We start from the raw sequence: 15,951 nt of genomic DNA on the forward strand, positions 1-15,951 counted from the left end.
TAGAATGAATTGAAGTGTCAGGAATTTGATTGAAGGAAAAAATAGAGTGAGATATACTTGACAGAGATGAAGAAGTGGAAACATCGAAGACTACATTCATAGCCTTCGAGTTAGATAAATTGAGAGTTTCAATGAGCAATGAGTTTTGAGCAGTGAGAAAAACCAACAACTGTTGACATTGCTGTAGAGATATAGGCAATTGAGGAATAGCCGCTGTCGATGAGAAAGATCCATGATCTAGATACTCCTGAGTAACCTAATTTGCAGCAGGGGATTTTCTGAACTTGGATTGAAAACCAAGAGGATACTCGTGCAATTTATAGCACTTATCAACAGTATGGCCAGCAACACCACAGTGAAAGCAAAGAGGTCTATCTTTGTGAATATTAGGTTTACCAGAAGCAATCATAGAGACATTAGCTTTGGTAAGCAGAGTAGTAGACTCAAACATTGGAGTTGAAATAGATAATTGTTGTTGTTTTTCTTCTTGTAAAACAAGAGAAAATACCTTGTTAATGGATGGCAAGAGTTCCATTAATAGAACCTGACCATGAACGTGTGAAAAATTATCATTAAGTCCCATACGAAAACGAAAAACATACTGGCATTGTTGATAATCCAGTAATATTTTTAAAGCACCACATGAACAATGCGGAATAGGGGAATAATTTGCCAATTCATCCCAAATCCCCCTCATACGAGTATAATAGGAACTTACAGAGATCTGACCTTGAGTGAGAGATGAAAATCATTTCTCCTATTGATAGATCCGAGGGCCATTACCTTGATCAAAACGCTCTTGAAGATCTGACCAAACTTCAGAGGTAGAAGAAACATAAATAACACTGGTCGCAATCTTCTTTGATACGGAGTTCAGAATCCATGAAAGCAAGGTGCTATTGCACCGCTCCCAAGCCCCCAAACATCAGATCATTAGGTGGAGGTTGTGAAATCAAGCCAGTGACAAACCCTAGTTTATTCTTGGCTCGTAAAGCCATAAGCATTGAATGAGACCATGTAGGATAACTGTCACTCGTGAGAGGTTGCGTAACAAGGATAGAACCATGGCCATCTGCATTGGTGAGGAAGTAAGGGTTTGAACTTTGAATAATCATCCCCAGTGGAAGAGAAGGAAGCGGAAGATGCCATGTTTGAGAGAAAATCTAAGTTCGGGAAACGTTTGATATCATATGAAAAGGGAAAGTCAAATATTATTGAAAATCAAATTAAAGTTAATTACAATATGTCTTTTTATATACACAACAAACGTACACATGTATAATAATACAAGCCAAGTAAAAAAAAATAACTATCTTTAATATGGCTAATCCTAAGGCTCATTTTGGTTTCATAGATGGTCTCAATCCATTTTATTTCATTTCAACATTTAAATACCATTTAAATGTAAACATTTTTTAATTTTAAATTTTTAATTATTTTCATCTACTCATTACAATTTTTTTAAATTTTTAAATAAAACATAAAAAATAATTCAACTTTTTTAAATTCTAAAACAAAAATAATACTAAAAAATAATATTATAACTTTAAAATATTTTTATTCAATTTTTTTTCTCTCATTTTTAAAAATCTCATAAAATAGTTTAATTCAAATTATTTCATTATTATTATTGATAAACTATCTTATTATTATTCATAAATTTTTCAACTCATTAAATAAAACTAAACAAGAAATTAACCAAAAAAAAAAGTGGTATACTATAACCATCCACCCAACCCATGGGCCTTGTACAATAACGTATGGAAGCGATTGTGACGTGGGACGTATTGCCACGATATCTACCATGTGTCCCTCCCTTCCTCTGCAACTATTGCCCCCAAGACTACAAAAAAGGCCCCCCCTTCTTCCTCTCTGTCGCGTTGGCCTTCTCTAATCTGATTCCGAAAGCCTCCGATTTCACAAAACTCTGATCGCCAAGTCCAATCGAAATCATATACACGGCGATGGCGAAGAAGAGGAAGTCCATAGCGACCAGCCTCGACGAGGTGGATCGGACCATGTACGCGTCGTTTTGTAGCGCGGCCAACTCCCTCTCCCAGCTCTATACCCACGCCATGAACCACCAGAAGTTCTCCTTCCAAGCCGGCGAACGCCATGGCCTTGTATGTATCACTCTTCCTCTCTTTGATTTTTCACGTCTTATTCTGGTTTCGATGACGTTCGATGTATTTTGGCTGTGCGATTGTGGTTTATCTATGTACGACGGACGAAAAAAAGTAAATATAGATATTTAAATTTTTTTCCTGAGTTTTGGTTTTGGATTGTCTCGTTTATATTTGGATTATTAATTGGATTGAGTTAATTTAATTAATGGAGTGTATCTTATCTATTCGATTGTCATTTTTTTTTCTCTTGAAGTTTTGATTATACTTGGGTGAATTGTACTTCAGGTGAGAGAGCGGTGGAGAGAGCATCGGAATTAGAAAATCTCCAATTTTGTCAATAATGGTATTATTATAGGAGTATGGGATACTTGAGGGGTGTTAGAATGCTAATTAAGCAAGAATCAATAGCCATTTTGTCAAAATCTGGACAAGCAAAGTGTTAATCTCAAGAGTGTGGACAAACGTTTTTTTTTTTTTGGGCACACCATGTGGCCCTCGTTTGGAATTTCTTGTAATTGACGCGTGACCTTTTTTGATTGTATAGGAAGTAGTGATTGGAACTGAAATACGCTTAGCTGTATGAAAATACCAAGGTGATCTCTGAATGCTAAATGTAAAAGTGGGGAAAGAGTTCTAATTTTAAGTGCCTTTGGCTAAGGATTAGTTTTGAAGTTATCAAAGGATCAGCTAGCGAGTTGGCATTGTGGCTACTGGTTTTTTTTCCCTTTTAAATTGTGGCTACATGCATTGGGGACATTGGGAATTTAAAGGAAAAAAATCTTAAAGAGTATTTGATGATATGAGATATCAAGAGCATTATTCATGGTATGTAGAATTATAATACTGCTCCTGGTGTAAAAACTTTGTGCTAATAGGTATTTATTAGATGACTTGGATGGTGGCTCATAAATGTTGAAAGAGCAAGAAGATGTCTTGGAAGTTGAAGAAACAAAGAAGTGGGCCTTGAATTTAATCAAAAGAAAAAGTACAAGTTCCCAAAAGTAAATATTGAGAATTTCGGTGACTGGTTGAACCTGAATTTTCATTTTCTTGAGGAAGTTACCACTTATGGCCATTACATCTTCTCCTTCCATTGCAATAAAATTATTGAAGATGCTTAGACATGGCTTTAGAAGCTTTGGATCAAAGACCGAGTTTCTCACAAAATTATTGTAGTCAGATGCAAATTTTTGTCAGCATTTGGGTTAGGAAATAGTTCTATTTTAAGAGTTGTGTGGTTTCTAGAGGATTTAGTTTCTTGAACAATAAGTGGGTTATGTTCTTGTGTCTATAAGTAAATATTTTGTTTGACAGAACTCCTTTCTAGTTAGAAGTTCTTAGCTTTATTAATAAGTTACAAGTTGGAGTTTTTAGAAGTATGATGAATATAAAGTGTTTATAACATGATGTAGACCATTTGTATATATCTATTTCCTTCCATGTCTCTTACTTATAGGTGCTTTCCAAGGATCAAGCAATAGGCTGATTAATGGGGTGTTAAGCACGTTATGGGAACAAGATAAATTGATCTTTTCTCTTAACAAAGAAAGAAAGAGAAACAACAAAACATTTTTGAAGTTGAAATACACTCCACCCCTTCTGGTTGTTGTTATGTTTCTTGAACCAAGCTTAGAATGTGAAACTTCTGTAAACTTTCAGTATTACTGCTACTTCACCTTTCTCTTTTACTTCATAATGAAATTTTCAGTAGTGCAACTTCTGTAACCCCTTCTTCATCTCTCTCTTTTGCTTCATAATGAAATCTTTGGTAGTTGTTTTCTATATGATCATCAGTTGTTCAATAGAAGCACAAAATCAGTTTCTTGTCCATTTTTAGGACTTATCTACTTGATGGTCATCTTTTTGTGAAAATGTATACTGACAGATTGCTTTACAGGTGCTTCTTGCTTTCCTTACCCTTTTAATTCTGTTGCATATTGACACTTAAATGTCTGAAATATATATATATTTATATATATGGGTCTCAATAACAAAGCCCTTTGCAGGTGCATCGTCTTTGTGTTTACTATTTTTAATTGTGTATACATAGTGGCTTAAATATCACAAGCAAACAGGCACTGTTACCTTCTTAAGCATTATCAGGTTGTTTGGCATTAAACTTATAATAGAAAATTTCTCTTATCTTAATAAAAATACTTGTCACTGAGGCATATTTATTGTTGTCAACCATGTGTTAAAATTGAGAGGGATTAATTTGGTTTCTAGCTGTTGAAACATAATAAGAGTGTTGGGAGGTTATGTTTTGTTTGTATTCAGTTTAAGGATATAATTTTGCCACTAATCTTCCTTACTATTTTTATTTTTTCAATCTATATGTGTCTTTCACATTTATATGTTCTTTGCATTTGTATTTTTGTGGTTTGGTTTACTCATATTTGGTGCTTAATCCTTATTTGAATTTTCTTGTACCAGTGGTAGCCGCCACAGGCTCTGAAGCTTTTAGCTGTAATATTACTTATATTGTTTCGGTTAAGTCTTTGGTCTTTATGGCCTTGACCCATTTTGTTGAGGTAGCCTGGTGGTTTTGTTCTCAGGAAAAACTCTATCAATGGATCCGGAGGCAACAAGAGGAAGGTTCTAGGGTTTTAACAGTGGATATTATCAATTACCTTCAGGTATTGTTAAGCATTCACCCTGCCTGATTTTTTTTTTTACCTTCTATTGCGATTGTAAGCATATTTTTATGACATGGTTAACATGTATGCAGTTTGAATTGACAAAATGATATTAGGCAATGCGATATAAGAGGCCACCAAGAAACAGCCTCAGTATTTGACATCTCTGATCGAGTGTGATATTTTTTCTGTGCACATTTTCACAATTTGACCTCATTAACATTGTGTCATTGCTCTTTCATATGACTTTAATATCTCGGGTTTAAGACATGCGAGATACTCTCCCATCGAGAATAGATAGTCCTCAAATCATAATAGCTCTTCTACAAGAATGCCTACTCTGTTTCTGCAGACAAATTAACCGATAACGTAATAGCCTGGATTGAAAGCACTACCCCAGATTTTGTCTATTCATGGCCCTTAATCCACTAGGAACGTGTAAGTAAATAATTAGAGATTACATTTTTTTTTAATTTCTTTCACACATGAAGTCGGTGGATCCTTTTACTGAATTTAAACGTCATTACAGCACATAGTCAAATCCATATCTGCATGGGTGTACTTATCTCTCCTCTCTCTCTCTCTCTCTCACACACACACACATATATTTGAGAGAGAGAGAGAGAGAGACTATATAAAGGTATGCCTACGCCACATTAAAATATAGATGGAAGGTGTTTTCTTCTTTTGCATTGAGAATTTTAACATTTGTTTGCAGTTTGTTTTGTTTTGGGTATATTTAAGAATTGGAACCGTTATGACCTGTGTAGAATGAGCTGGACTACAGTGGGGAAGAGCCATCAATGTCCCCTAGAGCTCCAGTGCAACAGAATCATCAGCACTCTCAACCTGCAATGCAGGGTTTCCAAGCCTCTTCAGTCTCAACTGGCCTAACAACCACTGGGCAGGGAGCAGTGACAACCGCTGGGCAGGGAATTCGCTCCGAGCACTGTGATCATCAATCCAAGAATTCAGTCTTCTCAAATGCTTTATCAAGCCCTCTCCGCCAGAGTCTTCAACACTATCATATTACTCGGGGAGGTTACTCTCCAAATAGGAACACCGAACCCACCTTTCTTCATAACCAGAGCAGGGATTCTAGTGCTCTCAGTTCCAACGATTCTGCCATGGACATGCATGCAGATAGTCCTGCTCATGAATCCACTTACTGAAATTTCCCATCTTTACTTCGTCTCTTGCCATGGAGTTGTCAAAAGCTTGGAAGAACTATATTGGTGATTACAAGGCTCTTTCCTGCATTTCCATTAATGAGAGAAAGCACAGGAGGGAACTGATGCTATAACCTTATATCTTACTTCTGTCAAGTTTGGGTCTATTATTGTATCTTCTGTAAAGCCTTTGTGTTGAATGTATCTGGAACATTTAAGTTGGCTCCTATGGTTTTGTCGTCTTGTTGTTTTGTTGTTTCTGTTTTCTTTAAACACGTTTTATGTTTTTTTTATTAGGAAATCTTATTTAAGTTCAAAGCTCTCTTTGTATATTTATTATTCCATTGGTCTGCTTTATAATTTATATGACAAATCGCTTCTAGAGTTCACCATCTTAAGAAAATTATTCTATTTTAATAAATTCTCAACTCTTCTCCTTCACTTTCATAAATCTCAGTACAAACCATATTTCAAAAAGATATTTCTTCCAGCTGCCTATACAAAACTCGATTAAAAAAAAAAAAAATCTCAAAATTTCATTAACCAAGCATGCACGACTTTTAGTTATAATTTCGTTTGTTTTCAAAAATAAGATGAGTTGAGATTAAAGTTAAAAATTAAATAAAATATTATTAAAATATATTATTTTAATATTATTTTTATTTTAAGATTTGAAAAAGTTAAGTTATTTATTTTATTTTATGTGAAAATTTAAAAAAATTGATTAAATGAGATGAGATGAATTGAGAGAAATTATAAAAATAAATAAGGCCAGTTCTACATAGGATTTAAATGAAAAAATTGAGAAATGTGTTACTAGCCATCTGACCTTTGTGAATTTGTCCCCCCACCCTTTATTTTATAAGCAAGTTTTTAGCCTTTTGGTTGGTGGGATTCAAGCTCAAACAAATTTGAATCAAAGTTGTCAGTGTTCAAATGAAGCCTCCCTCCTTGACCCATCATCAACTACTATACATTGAACTTGTATAGCCATTAATCGAATTGAATAGTCTAATGTAGAGAAATATACACAATATCAAATGTTCATATAAGACTCATTCAGTAAAAAAAATATTATACGAATAATATAAAGAGTAATAATTTGTACAAGTTTCAAATATATAAGACTCATGCAGGTCTCTTTGTAAGAAAGTTGATCCCGTCATGAAAAAGCATAAAAAAAAAATTATTACAATTTTTTTAAACTTCTAAATAAAATATAATAAACAATTTAATTTTTTTAAATAAAATAAAATAATAATAAAACATAATTTTTTAATAATATTTTATTTAATTTTTAATTTTTATCTCATACAACTCACTGTCTAAAACTGAATTTTTTGTGATGGGTCATATCCATCTAAGGCCAGTCTTTGCCATAAATGTTGACATATAGTTGTTTCGGTTGTTCCTTTTCACGTTCAGTGAACATGGTTGGTTGGAGTTTACTCTTTCTGCACTACATTATTTATCTGTCTCAAAAACAAAGGCAATTTGAGGAAGTTTTATAATTCATCTTTTGATTCACTTTTCTTTCCCCTTTTTCTTTGTCTGCTACTTTTTGTTTGGCTGCAAATTATGGTCCAAACATCCCAAAAAGAAAAGCTTATGAAAGAGTGAGGTTCCCACTTTAGAGGGACATTACTTGATTGCTAGTTGGTTTCAATGCAACTTATTTTATTCTATAAAAAAAAAAGAATTCAGAAAATTACTTGATTTCATTAAACCTTCTAATATTTCTGTTCCATCAAGAAAATCCTTGAAAAAACTTGGAAAGAAGTTAAAATTATTAGGTCTTTTTAATATTGGATATAAAATGATATGATATGAGAAATACTATAACTACAAAATGATTGTATAAAAATAAATCTATAAATTGACATGATTTTATATATTATCTTAGATATATATCTTACAATAAAAAATAATTTTACAATCTAACATACCACATCAAATCACATCATTTTATAAATTTACTTCTTTATGACTAAATCATTTCTCATGCGATATTATTGGATAAGGTTAGAGTAGAATGTATTTAATAATTACTCGATATTCAACATTTTGGTCACTTTAGTTAGAAAATTAAGGTTCCGTTTGGAATTTAGACTAAATTGAGATCAATTTAGTTCAGTATAATTTTAAGTCGAGTCGAATATCCAAACATCTAAATTCTAAATCATTAAATTCATCTTAACTCAAAACTTCTTTACACGTAGAATTCACAACTTTTTTCAACTCAACACATCTTTACATATGAGACCCACTATTTTTTTTAACTTTCCATAAATACATCTAAACTCATCTTAACAACCAAATACATCTAAATTTATTTTAAATAGACTTTATAAAACTTACTCTACTATCTCAATTCACTACTATTTATAAATAACTCAACTCAACTCAATATATAAATGCGACCTTGTGGCCATTTGGTGTCTCAAGCAATAGCAATTATTTTTTTTAGAAAAGAAAATTAACACCACTTTCTTTGAGAAAAAAACAAAAAAAACCAACAAAAAAGTTCGGAAATTGACAGATCGAAGAAAGAAAGTTGTCGTGGATAAATAATGAAATCATGCAATTTGTGCTTTAGATCTCATAAATGAAATTCATCAAAATGATGGACCTCAATCATCCTCAATCATCAATCTAAGCACGCCAGCAGCATGGTTCGCATGGTATCTGTTAAAAATGATTTTAACGAATATTAGATATAATTTTAGAGTGTTCAAATCACACATATTCTTTTTAAAAAATAATAAAATTTATTATTAAAAAAATAATTTATTATATAAATCTTAAATTTATTTTTCTTTTATAAAAAAAGTACGTATGATTTGATCACTTTAAGACTGTAAATATAATTTTTATATTATAATTTGTTAACTAAGGAGAATTATACATATTCAAAGATGAGTCAGTACTTCCAAATATCTTTTAGAAAAAACTCTCATTTTTATTCAATTATATCCAAATATATTGAATTATACATATTCAAAGTTCAGTCAAAATGAGTACTTCCAAATATCTTCTAGGAAAAAACTCCCATTTTTATTCAATTTTTCAAAAAGATAAAGTGTGTATATATATATGTTTTTATAAAGAATAATAATATTTATATAACATATTTTACAATATATTTTATAATATATGTTAAAAAATAAAGATATTTTATAAAATAATGTTAATTTTATAAAATATATATCTTTTATTTTAAAATATTATTATACAAAATATTGTGAAAAATAAAAATAATTTATTATTTTCTTTTCTAAATAGGGGACCCATCGCTATCATACGCCTTGGGGAGTCACTATCCCTATCCTCCTTTTAAATAACTCTGTCCAGAAGTTTACAAAAATCTTTTATTTATTTAATTAATATTTTTTCCCTCTCTCAATTCTTCGGCAACTTTTTCGTACACCCCGCGATCAGATATTCCGCAGCCGCCGATTTGACCACTCGCAGCCGCAGATTTAATCGACGGGGGTCTCACTCGGATTTTACTCGCCGTTCAAGGGTAACGTTTCCTTCTGGTTTGATCCGGCTTCTCGAGAAACCGAGTAAGAAAATTTCTCAATTTCATGCTTGCTGATGCATTTTTTTTCTTTGTTCCTTTTTAGTCTAAAAAACGTGAGGATTCAGTTTTATGAATCAAATTGTTTAACCAAGAATCATGAAGTGGTGGCTTTTTTTGTTCAATCAATTCGATCATAGAATAAAAAAGAAAAGAAAACAAGATTAAAGATCTGAATTTGGTCTCTTTTCCTGCATTTTTTCTGCTAACAAACAAAGTTAATTGAAGTGCTAACATTTACCTCTTTCTTTTCTTTTCTTTGTTAGTTAAGTAGATTATACGCTTTTTTCCTGCAAATCCTAGTTCATGTAATGGTTTGTGCAGAAGTAGTTCTTGGAATGGGAAGTAAACTAGTATTTTGTAATGGAGCTTTGCTGGTGAGTTGGTAACGAAGTGTAATTTATTTTCTTTATACTGTTATTGAATTGAATTAAGGATATCTTCAACTACGCCTTGCCTTTTTCTTGGTAACTTTATAAAATATGGATTTTTGTTAACTATCGTCATGACGATAGCTAAGTTTTTCCTTTTAACTAATTTTTTTTTTTTAATTTCTGTTGATTCTTTTTCACCCCAACTATGGATCGATGTAGAAAAGCCTCTGTAGAACTTCTGTGGTGTTTACGTGATAATCTTAGTTAAATTTTGATTAATCTGATGATGGTTGATGTGGAAAATAAACGATAATTAATTTATAACTACATTAGGGTAAAATTTTCGTTCTTTTCTGTTTTTTTTTTTAAAAAAAATTCTCTTTCCTCTTAGCCGTTACTTGCTAGCTTAATTGACCCGCCTCCCTCCCTTCTCTCTCCCCCAATCTTGCTATTTTCCCCTTTTTCTTCTTTCTATCATTGCCGATTTATTCTGAAACTAGTCCTTGCAAAAGCATCTAAGTAATTTTCCCATAATGATCAGCTTCCCTAGATAATTTTTTACAATAATTATTCTAGTCAGAAACTTTATGCAATTCAGGATTTTTTAACTAATTGGTTCAAAGCTTATGCGAATCTCCTCTTTCTTTTATGCCAGTTTTAGTGTTTCTCGGAATTTGAAATTTGTACCTGTACCATAACATGAGTTTTGTAGTTACCATTATCTATGGTTAGAAAGATTAACAATGGTTTGACCGGACATCTGTGCAAGAAAACATCAGGAAGGGAGAAAATTTGAGAACTGTATTTGTTTTGAGCATTCTTTCTACATGCCAATGCTGATACTTTTGATATTTATAGCAGGTTAATGTGGTCCTTCTAAGGGGAGGAAGCTGTAAAGAAATTCCTCTTGGGTGCCCCGATGTGCAGAACTGATGTTATTGGCAGTAGAAGGTGGAGGGTTCTTCTCTTCTTCAGCTTCTGGGTATAGCAAGGGCCTGACCCTCCTTCTCTTGGGTCATAAGAACGAAGATAAACCCATGAGAGTTTCGCCGTGGAATCACTACCAGTTGGTGGACCGAGAATCCAATCCTAACCTCCAGCTGGCTTCCACAAAGAACTGGATTCCCCGCGGGTGCGCTTCCTTTGTCTGCTTCGGTCGCACTTCCGCAGGGCTTGACACCACGTCTCCCCTTAAAGTGGGCCCTGCCCAACAGCAAGATGTCTTGCCAGAGCCTCCTACTTCTGACAAGGGAAAGGATGGTACTGATCCAGGTTATGATAATGATACTAGAAAGGTTGATCTTAGAAGTAGCTTGAAGAGGCCATCAGACAAACGCCCTATTTCTTTTGAGAATGCAAATGAACGTGGAGCATTGGGTGCAAAAGGTGATGTTATCCCTGGTCATATGGAAAGGAGGAAAGTGCAGTGGACAGATGCACGTGGGAGTGAGCTCGTTCAGATTAGGGAATTTGAGCCCAGGTATGGAAATTGTTTCTCTTCTTCTTTTCAAAGAAATGAGAGTAATTCTTAATTTATTTGTGTTGTAAGTAATGGTAGCAGTTTTGTCCTTCCCACCCCCAAATGATGTCTGTGGTAGTGTATGCCAACTAGACAAGTCAAGTCCTGATATGGAAATATCCATGCCATTGGTGCTACACTAATAAGTTGTGTCTAGGACTTCTCAGATTATAGCAATCACCATTAGTTCTCTGAGCTAGTTCTTTGCCTTTGTTTCTCAAAAGCTCTGGTGATCATTCCTCAATATATAACATTGCTCACTTTTTCTGTTGGTCCTAAAGAGGTACTTGAATGTGGGATTTGGGCTTCCTATATTCTTAAAATCACAACTCAGTTTAGAGTTCTATTTACTACAAATGGGAGCCAAGTCCACTACTTTTTAGCTTATGCATTGAGGGTTTCTCAAGAATGCCATAAGTTATTGTTGAGATAAAACACGCAGGGAAATAAAACAAGAGGAGGTGAAGGGATGCTGGAAATATAGGAGATAAAGTAATCTGGAAATGGGAAAATAAGTTTAAAAGATCAAAGACAAAAAATTTGAGAGGCAAATAAGTAGGGAGAAAATAGTAGAAGATCTGAGACATATAGAGAGAGACAGTTATGAAACAGAAGCAGCAGTGGTAGAAGTAATGAAAACCTCCATGTGAGATAATTGCAAACTGAGGAGACATGATAAAATAGCTGGTTGGTTGGATGGATCAAAACTCGGTAATTTTTGTAATATTTAAATTATGAGGTTTAGACATCATTAATGGGAAGAGTAATGCTACACACCGTCTCTTTTATCATCATGTGGTATTAAATGATTGAAGACTATTTGTTATGTCCAACTTATGGGTCAATCATTTGATACCACATCATGGGATGTTGAGAGGATGATGGTAAAATGGATGATAAATAGAATTTTTTTAATGGGGAAATATGCGCTTAAAAACCAGTTAATATTAAATGTTTCCAATTGAATGTTAGATTTGAATGTATCCTTTGCTTCATCCTTTACGCTTGTTCTTTATGCAATTGAGTACTTGATGGATGTACATTCTGCTCTGTTTCTTTTGTTTTTTGTTTTTTCTGGTTTGTTTCCCTTTGATTCCCTGAATGACACAATTTTGCTGACATTGTTGAAAATTGAACCAATTGCAGTGAAGTGGATGGGTCAGATGATGAATTTGACAATGAGAATGATGAAAGAAATTGTTCGTGCACAATTATGTAGTGTGGCTTTACCCAAAGATGCTGCTGTTGGCTCAACTTCATGTTAAATGTAACGATGCAATTGCCAGCAAAGTGTCTTGTTTCCTCCTTTTGCTCAATTTTTTTTTCTGGGAAAAAGAAAAATGTAAGTGTTTGAGCCGTATGGGCAAATCCTACAGAAGAGGAGTTTCATCTCTGGCCACGCATGTCCTGACTGTTAATTTTGTGTCTATATTAGATTGCTGCTGGTTTCAGTTTCAGTTTCTTTTTCTTTTTCTTTTGTTTTGGGTGTGGCTTCCATTGTCATTCTTTTTCATCCTTATCTTATTGGATCCAATTTTATCTTGTTTTATAAATTAAAGATGCCGTGGAGGTTTGAAGCCATTGACCACACTGGAAAGTGAATGGCGGCTTAAATTGCTGTAACATCCTTTTCTTTTTCCTTCCACATAGAATATAATTTTTCTACTAAAAATCCTAAATTTTTCCCGAATATTTGTTTTAAACTGTTACCACATGTTTTGTAAATTTTTATCACAATTTTTCTACCCTTTTGCTATCATGAAAAGAAAATGATATTTGTGTGAATTGTATAATTATGGTGTAATTATTTTAAAAATAAAATAAAATATGAGATTCATATAAAAAAAAATTAATTTTTTAATAATAAATTTTATTCTTTTTAAAAATAATTATACGATATTTATATATTTTATAATTATATATAAAATTATTGATGAAAAAATTATATTAACACCCAGTGTTAATAAAAATAAAAATAAAAATAAAAACTATTTTTTGAACCTTTGTCGATTGTGAATGCTCTCTGGCCATGTTGCTGTTGAAACTTGGCCATACCTTATCCACGCGCACGCCTTCTCAACACTTCCTTCTACTTCTGAATCTGATTCTGATTCTGATTCTGATCACCCACCACCAAACAAAACACTCATAATCCGAAACCCAAAACTGTAAAGAGGGAAAATGTCAGTGACATCCTCAATCCCATGCATCAAAATCAAAACTCCCTCTCCCTCGCCATCTTCATCTTCATCTTCATCTTCTTTTTCCAGCTCTTCTTCTTCCCCTTTTAGATTCTATTCAACAAAGCCTCATGTATTCACCATTAGGAATTCTAAAACCGATGGACCTTTCAGAAGACCTGTGGCTCCTTCTGTCAGAGAACCCTCTCCCCCTCCTTCTCCTCTCAAACCCACCCCTCCTTCTCCGTCGTCTACGGTGGCTTCGCCGCAGAAGCCGGCTGCGGTTCTTGTTGGGGATGATAGGAATGTGATAACTTTGGAGTTTCAGAGGCAGAAGGCTAAGGAGCTTCAGGATTACTTTAAGCAGAAGAAGCTTGAGGATGCAGATCAAGGCCCGTTCTTTGGGTTCATTGGGAAGAATGAGATTGCCAACGGAAGGTAAAGCTTTCGTTTTCTATTCTGGGTTTATGCAAATTATGTTACTCTTTCAATGTGATTGCCAACGGAAGGTAAAGCTTTCATTTTTTAGTCCCGTTCATGGTGTAATATTCACGGGAGGTTAGACCTATATGTCATGTAAGATTCAAGCAGATTGCTTTTAGACAATATAGTTAAGGTAGCGAAAGAAGAGATTATTACAACAAAATAACTTCGAAGGTATCTGTAGTTTGGCACTCAAATTTCCATAACGTCCTAAAGCAAATAGATGACTTCCATCATCCTATCATGTGTCATTAGGTAATTGGAAATTATTTATTACATTTTACTTGTAAACCTATCATTTAATGCCACGTCATGAGATGATAAGATGATAATGAGAGTTAAGATGATGAATAGATTTTTTTATAAATGGCATCTCTAAATCTTGACGGTTTTTTTTAAAAAAAAAAGGAGGGCGGAACCTCCGAATACTATATTGAAATCCTCACTTGCAGCGGAGGAAAACCGTCAAACACAACAAGAAAAACTATCTTTCCCTACTTAAAACTTTCCAAAAAACTATCTAAATCTTGACAGTTGAAAGTAGTAATTATAAATAAAAAACATACTTCTAGAAAGACCCACATCTTCTTTTACTGTCAGAAGGGGATTGGATTCGTGAAAGATGAGATAGCTAAATGGAAATTCACTGAGAGAATCTCTGTAGATTGTGAATATATTGTACCAAGGGTGTCCGTCATATCAAGTCGGCAGAGCTATCCGTCTTCTGGCAGGGCAATGCAATCGCTTGTTGATGTTGAACAGAAAACTCCTTAGGCAATGCAATAGCAATGCAAGAGACTAAAAAAAAACCCCTTAAGCAAGAGGGTTGTCTTTGTTTCTGCACTCTTCAAACAGTGCCAGACTTGTTCAACAGAAAACTCATTCATTATGCCTCTCCATCTGCCTTGCCCCGTTCAATCAATCTTATGAAGCAGAACCATTAATTAATTAAGTTAGCAAAAATACTTTTCCTTGTATGCATGTGTTTTCTAGTGTTTTCTCTGCATTGCAAAATGACAGCAAGGATTTCGTGGTACCTGGTAGTTATAGTGATATGCATATCCAAAATGACTCAGTTCTTATATGAGTGCATGAATGAGCCCGACTCATTTCAGTTATGTTACCTACTTTGATCATTTTGGTCTATATAGTTTTTTTAACATTTCATGAATTTTTTTTTTTTAATATCTAACTTACATGACTTTTGATCCGGGGTTGTCATATTTCTGTATCTGGGATTTTGGTCAAACAGATGGGCAATGTTTGGTTTTGCTGTTGGGATGCTAACCGAGTATGCAACGGGATCGGATTTTGTTGACCAAGTAAAGATCCTTCTCTCCAATTTCGGGATAGTAGATCTGGAATGACTCTTTCTTGATGTTCAATGGCATCAATGCCATCCATACTTTCTGATTGTTGTTGTAGTAGCTGTAGTCACATCCATTGCTTGATCTGTGACCTTGTTGAGTTATTTGTTTAATTTCAATCTCTTCTCATCAAGCTGTATCTTCACCACACATACTTACCAGAATCTCATCAATACAAGTTGGTTACTTTTTTGCTTCACATTTTCAGTAGAACAGTGACGCCTATGTCTGAGATAAAATGTACTTATTGTTAGTTGTTTTGGGACTGCAAGTGGGAAAGACAACCCAAGACAACTGAATGGCCAAAGTGATCCACTTTTACAATCTCAGGGCAGTTGGATGAGCGCATTTCACATTCATTCTTTCTATCAAGGGCAAGTGCATAAAATAGCAGAAACAGGATTACAGAATATGCTGTTACATCGCGTAAGCTGGCCCGGACACCCTTGGTTATAAAAATAAAAAAGAATATGCTGTTACATAGATTTTTTTGTCCAATTGTGCATTCTATGGTTAT

General features: G+C 33.8%; 3 protein-coding genes across 5 annotated transcripts; all 3 read left to right on the top strand.

Moving 5' to 3' along the window:
• The first annotated feature begins 1,792 nt into the window (after window positions 1-1,792).
• Window positions 1,793-6,265, top strand: LOC109010261. The gene is made up of 3 exons (XM_018991040.2): window positions 1,793-2,123; window positions 4,682-4,762; window positions 5,533-6,265. The coding sequence occupies exons 1-3, from the start codon at window positions 1,965-1,967 to the stop codon at window positions 5,932-5,934; spliced, it is 642 nt and encodes a 213-aa protein (XP_018846585.1). The 5' UTR covers window positions 1,793-1,964; the 3' UTR covers window positions 5,935-6,265.
• Window positions 6,266-9,238: 2,973 nt separating this feature from the next.
• LOC109010262 lies at window positions 9,239-12,881 on the top strand. Of its 3 annotated transcripts, XM_035685925.1 has the most exons (4): window positions 9,307-9,497; window positions 9,836-9,888; window positions 10,747-11,365; window positions 12,551-12,881. In XM_035685925.1, exons 3-4 carry the CDS (start codon window positions 10,818-10,820, stop codon window positions 12,621-12,623), a joined length of 621 nt encoding a protein of 206 aa, XP_035541818.1. In that variant the 5' UTR covers window positions 9,307-9,497; window positions 9,836-9,888; window positions 10,747-10,817; the 3' UTR covers window positions 12,624-12,881. The 3 variants fall into 3 exon arrangements, with proteins under 3 accessions (XP_018846587.1, XP_018846586.1, XP_035541818.1); XM_018991042.2 differs by lacking the exon at window positions 9,836-9,888 and having other exon boundaries at window positions 9,239-9,497; window positions 10,744-11,365; XM_018991041.2 differs by lacking the exon at window positions 9,836-9,888 and having other exon boundaries at window positions 9,295-9,497.
• A 534-nt stretch (window positions 12,882-13,415) lies between these two features.
• Window positions 13,416-15,633, top strand: LOC109010263 (light-harvesting complex-like protein OHP2, chloroplastic). Its single transcript, XM_018991043.2, has 2 exons — window positions 13,416-14,022; window positions 15,320-15,633. Exons 1-2 carry the CDS (start codon window positions 13,586-13,588, stop codon window positions 15,432-15,434), a joined length of 552 nt encoding a protein of 183 aa, XP_018846588.1. The 5' UTR covers window positions 13,416-13,585; the 3' UTR covers window positions 15,435-15,633.
• Window positions 15,634-15,951: the final 318 nt, after the last annotated feature.

This window comes from Juglans regia, chromosome 15 (genome assembly GCF_001411555.2).
Source record: "Juglans regia cultivar Chandler chromosome 15, Walnut 2.0, whole genome shotgun sequence".
Classification (NCBI taxonomy): Eukaryota; Viridiplantae; Streptophyta; class Magnoliopsida; order Fagales; family Juglandaceae; genus Juglans; species Juglans regia.

Bases quoted from the DNA above. Each gene is read 5' to 3' on its own strand.
- LOC109010263 (XM_018991043.2), top strand. From the start codon at position 13,586: ATGTCAGTGACATCCTCAATCCCATGCATCAAAATCAAAACTCCCTCT. The intron at 14,023-15,319 runs GTAAAGCTTTCG...TTGGTCAAACAG, and splicing joins AATGAGATTGCCAACGGAAG to ATGGGCAATGTTTGGTTTTG.
- LOC109010262 (XM_018991042.2), top strand. From the start codon at position 10,818: ATGTTATTGGCAGTAGAAGGTGGAGGGTTCTTCTCTTCTTCAGCTTCT. The intron at 11,366-12,550 runs GTATGGAAATTG...AACCAATTGCAG, and splicing joins ATTAGGGAATTTGAGCCCAG to TGAAGTGGATGGGTCAGATG.
- LOC109010261 (XM_018991040.2), top strand. From the start codon at position 1,965: ATGGCGAAGAAGAGGAAGTCCATAGCGACCAGCCTCGACGAGGTGGAT. The intron at 2,124-4,681 runs GTATGTATCACT...TTTTGTTCTCAG, and splicing joins CCGGCGAACGCCATGGCCTT to GAAAAACTCTATCAATGGAT. The intron at 4,763-5,532 runs GTATTGTTAAGC...TGACCTGTGTAG, and splicing joins ATATTATCAATTACCTTCAG to AATGAGCTGGACTACAGTGG.